A 5,149-nucleotide genomic window follows, 5' to 3' on the forward strand; every position below is an offset into this window, starting at 1 on the left:
CCAAGATGACTCAAATAGCTGGGTCGCCCCTCTCCCATTCCGGCATCCTCGACGTAAGCTACCTAATAACAGAGAATATGCAGAGAAACGTTTTGCATCTCTGGAACGCAATCTTCAGAAGAAACCTGAAGTGAAAAGGCACTTTTTTGAGTTTATGCAAAGACTGTTTAATAATCATCACGCTGAGCTTGCTCCACCACTCGAAGAAGAGAAGGAAAGGTGGTACTTACCCACTTTTGGAGTTTATCATCCGCAAAAACCCAGCCAAATACGTGTCGTGTTTGATTCATCTGCACAGTTCGATGGCGTCTCACTGAATGACGTTTTGCTGCAGGGTCCAGACCTAAATAACAGTCTTCTTGGAGTTCTGATGAGATTCAGAATAGGCCCAATAGGAGTTTTAGCAGATATAGAGCAGATGTTCCACTGCTTTGTGGTTCAAGAAGAGTGCAGAGACATGCTCAGGTTTTTGTGGTACCGCGACAATCAGCCAGGAAACGAAGTGGTTGAATACCGCATGAGAGTTCACATATTTGGGAACAGTCCATCACCTGCAATCGCCATTTATGGCCTACGGAGGGCAGCAAAGGAAATGGAGCAAGTCTATGGCAGCAAAACAACAGGGTTAGTGGAGAGACATTTTTACATGGACGACGCACTGCTGTCTTTCACATCAGAAGCTGAGGCCACAAAGACAGTAGAGCAGCTTCAAGAAATGCTGTCCATTTCCAACCTGCGACTACACAAGGTAGCGTCAAACAGTGTCAATGTCATCAACCACTTCCCAGCTGAAGACAGAGCCAAGGATATAAAAGACCTGGACCTGTTCACAGATGATCTCCCTGCACAGCGCAGCCTGGGGGTTATCTGGAACCTCGTGACAGACACTTTTACATTCAAGGTCCCAGAGAATCAGAAACCATTCACCAGACGTGGTGTGCTGTCTACGGTAAATAGTTTATTCGACCCATTGGGCTTTCTAGCACCCATCACAATAAGAGGAAGAATGATTCTCAGAGACATTACTACAGACAATATTGAGTGGGATGCTCCTCTGCCTCAAAGTAAATACGAAGAGTGGAGACGCTGGCAAGAGTCCCTCTCAGTTTTGAAAAACCTCCATATTCCAAGAACATACGTCACATTTCCAGTGAGTCAAGCCAAGACAATTGAGCTTTGTGTTTTTTCTGACGCGTCAGTACAGGCTATCTCAGCTGTCGCATATTTGAGAATCACCCATGATGATGGTCATCATGAAGTGGGGTACATCTTTGGCAAATCAAAACTCGCCCCCCGGCCTGAGCTAACAGTTCCAAGATTAGAGCTCTGTGCAGCTGTCCTAGCAGTAGAAGTTGCGGAAATTATTATGCATGAGGTAGATGTAAAACTGGATGCTGTCAGGTACTTCTCAGATAGCAAGGTAGTTTTAGGCTACATTCACAATGAGAGAAGAAGATTTTACGTTTTTGTCAGTAACAGAGTGCAGCGCATCAGACAAGTGTCTCAGCCTAATCAGTGGAGATTTGTGCCCACCGAGCTCAATCCAGCAGATTGTGGCTCGAGATCAGTTGCAGCAGAAGAGCTTGTCAACACCCTCTGGTTAACTGGACCAAGATTCCTCACAGACATGGACTCGACAAAGATTGGTTCAGACGAACAATACTTGCTTATCAATCCAGATGATGACACAGAGGTCAGGGTGAACGCCACCAATGTGGTAACAGAGTCATCAACTCACAAACTATTTTCAAGTCGCTTTGAACATTTTTCCAACTGGAAATCTCTCCTGAAAGCGGTTGCCAGACTCATTCACATTGCTCAAAGCTTCTCAAACAAAAACAGTAACAGCTGTCGAGGTTGGCATTACTGCAACAACATTTCATCTTCAGAAATGGATAAAGCAGAGCGACTGATCATTCACACAGTGCAACAACAGTGCTTCTCACAGGAAATCTCTGCAGTCAAGAAAAACCAAAGACTACCAAAGAACAGCCTTATTCTCAGACTCAATCCATTCATCAACAATGATGGGCTCCTGAGAGTTGGAGGACGTTTGCAGCATTCTATGTTACAAAGAAATGAGTCAAATCCGGTCATAATACCCAACAAACACCACATTGCAACTCTGCTAGTGCGTCATCATCACGAGAGAGTGAAACACCAGGGAAGGCATCTAACGGAAGGAGCCGTTCGCACCAGTGGACTGTGGTTGGTTGGAGGTAAGCGGCTCATAAGCACCATCATTCACAAGTGTGTGTTTTGCAGAAAGCTACGTGGACTGTCAGAACAACAGCTCATGTCTGACCTACCTGAAGAAAGGCTCAAAGTGGACCCACCATTCTCATATGTGGGCCTGGATGTCTTTGGCCCGTGGGAGATTGTGACAAAACGTACAAGAGGAGGCCAAGTAAACAACAAGAGGTGGGCAGTGTTGTTCACATGCATGTCTACCAGGGCCATCCACATTGAGATTGTGGAAACAATGACTGCCTCAAGCTTCATCAATGCTCTCCGGAGATTCTTTTCACTCCGCGGACCTGTCAAGAAACTCAGGTCTGACAGAGGGACCAACTTTATTGGCGCCTGTAATGAGCTGAAACTATCACCACAGGATGCTAATAACACAATCAAAGACTATCTAACAGAACAGAGGTGCACCTGGGAATTCAACCCACCCCATGCGTCCCACATGGGTGGGATTTGGGAAAGAATGATTGGGGTTTCTCGCCGCATTCTAGATGCTCTACTCCTAGATGTGAAGCGACCTCAGCTCACCCATGAAGTCTTGGTGACCTTCATGGCAGAGGTCACAGCTATTGTTAATGCCAGACCCCTTGTGCCGATTTCCACAGACCCTGAAGCTCCACTGGTCTTAACACCAGCTATGCTTCTTACTCAGAAAACAGGAGCTCCTCCTCCAGTTCCAGACAACCTGTCAGAGAAGGACGTCTTCAAGAGCCAATGGAAGAGAGTTCAAATACTAGCCAACAACTTTTGGACAAGATGGCGGAAAGAGTATCTCTGCACCCTTCAAGGTCGTCAAAAGTGGCTCACAAAGAAAACAAATCTCAAGGAAGGAGATGTTGTCCTCCTGAAGGACTCCACTGCAAAGCGCAACGAGTGGCCCATGGGACTTGTTGAGAAGACGTACCCCAGCAAGGACGGGCTTGTGAGAAAAGTGGATGTAAAAGTTGCAAGACATCAGGGTGTAAAGTCATTCAGCCGACCAATCTCAGAATTGATTCTTCTATTGACACCTAGTAATGTGGACATTTGATTTAGTGGCATCTCTTACAGACGCCAGGCGGGGAGTGTTGTGAAACCTGTTTAATTTAATGTCATTCAATGTTGAGTTAATCTACTGAGGCTATCTGGTGGCAAATGTTATAATTTTGTCTATTACTGGCTTACTGGCGCCATCTTGTGGTCACTTTTATGACTACGACTTGTTTACCAGAAAGGAAGAAAGCCGTCGGTCCATGTATTCAGAAAGAAGCCCTCTTTGTTGTGTTTTCTTAATCTAAGTGCAGAAACGGCATCGTCTGTAAGTACTGTTCTAATTTGCTTGTCATATTAATCATAATTTGTAACCCGTTGACATGTTTTATGTGACGATAGATATTTTTACTTGTGTTAGCTCGGCGCGTTAGCCTAGCTGGCATTCATTTTCTGTACCTTTGTGTGTTACAGTTTTACACGATTCTCATTAAACCCTGCTAAAGAACCAAATGGAGTGCTTCTTGGTGGACGGATGGGAAAGTGTTTAGCTACCTGTATAGCTGAGTTACTGTTAAAAGTCACAGTGCTTAGCGAGGCCAGGATAAGCAGCAACTCCAAACTGTAAACACAAAACGAAAACGAGCAAAAAACAATTTCTTTCTGTAGACTGAGGACAAAGTGAAACTGGAGTTTCTGGATGTTTTGTGATAGCTTGTTTGACATATTTGAGCTTCTGAGATTTTGTGGTGGTTTGTTTTCTGTGTTTGAGTTTCTACAGGGCTTGTGATGAATTGCTGTTCCTTGATGATGTTTTTGCAAATTTTGTGATATTTTTCTTCCTGGTTGAATTTTTGGGTGTTTTGCATCTCTGAGTTTCTTTGAAGGTCTGTTTGAAGCCCTGTCCAAACAGGAACACTGTCTTTATAAATCAATTTGTTTTTGTCAACATGTCACTGTTGCTAAAGATGTTTTCATCCACATGAAAACACAGAAAACCATCTGTAGTTAATATGCCATGACTGTATGTGGTGCTGTAACACTGACATGAAAAAATACAATGAATGAATTCAAGAGCAAAAAGCAAATTCTTTTTCATGTTCTAAGGGCTTTGTAGTGGTTTGTTGTTTTGAAGATTTGTTCTCATTTTCGGCTTGAGTTTTTAGATGGTTTGTGAAAGTTTGTTTGTCCCTGTTTGAATTTCTAGGGATTTTGTGATGGCTTGTTTGTCTTTCTGAGGCTTCCTGATACTTTGTTTGTTTCTCTTTGAGTTTCTGGGGGTTTTGGGATGGTTTGTCCCTGGTTGAGTTTCTGGGGAGTAAGTGATAGTTGTTTTGAAGGTATGTTTAGACTGGGTTAAAGGTACACCTTCCAACATGACAACAACCCAAACACAGGAGTGGCTTAGGAACAACGCTGTAAATTTCCAAGATTATCTCAGAGTCCTGATTTGAACCATATCAATTGTCTCTGGTGAGACCTGTCAATGGTTCTACTGACAGCTAGGTCCCAGGCAATAGGAATACAAAGGATTTGTGAAGAAAAATGGCAGAAAATCTTACAATTCAGTTGTGCAATGTCATGACCCTGGGTGTCTGTCCATGTTCCTGTGTGTTTTCCTACTCTATTTGCTGCATACTCTGAGGTTGAGGCTGCTCCTGAGAGCACCTAACACACCTGTTCCAGATCAAGCCTCATCAACCACAGAGTAAAAGGAGCAGCATGGGATTTCTTTAAAGACTGTTGGTCGACTGTGGTTGTGGTAAACAAACTACTTACAGGTGCTGGTCATAAAATTAGAATATCATGAAAAAGTAGATTGATTTCAGCAATTCCATTTAAAAAGTGAAACTTGTATATTATATTCATACATTACATACAAACTCATATATTTCAAATGTTTATTTCGTTTAATTTTGATGATTACAAATGA

The 5,149-nt window shown here is 43.2% G+C and overlaps 1 protein-coding gene across 1 annotated transcript; it reads left to right on the plus strand.

Moving 5' to 3' along the window:
• On the plus strand, window positions 1-3,724 carry LOC112451515 (the record flags this gene model as incomplete). The annotated part of the gene is given in 1 exon segment (XM_025011019.2): window positions 1-3,724. A coding segment is annotated over 1 exon segment (3,277 nt), but the record flags the coding sequence as incomplete, so codon positions are not given.
• Between the last annotated feature and the right edge of the window lie 1,425 nt (window positions 3,725-5,149).

This window comes from Kryptolebias marmoratus, linkage group LG2 (genome assembly GCF_001649575.2).
Source record: "Kryptolebias marmoratus isolate JLee-2015 linkage group LG2, ASM164957v2, whole genome shotgun sequence".
Classification (NCBI taxonomy): Eukaryota; Metazoa; Chordata; class Actinopteri; order Cyprinodontiformes; family Rivulidae; genus Kryptolebias; species Kryptolebias marmoratus.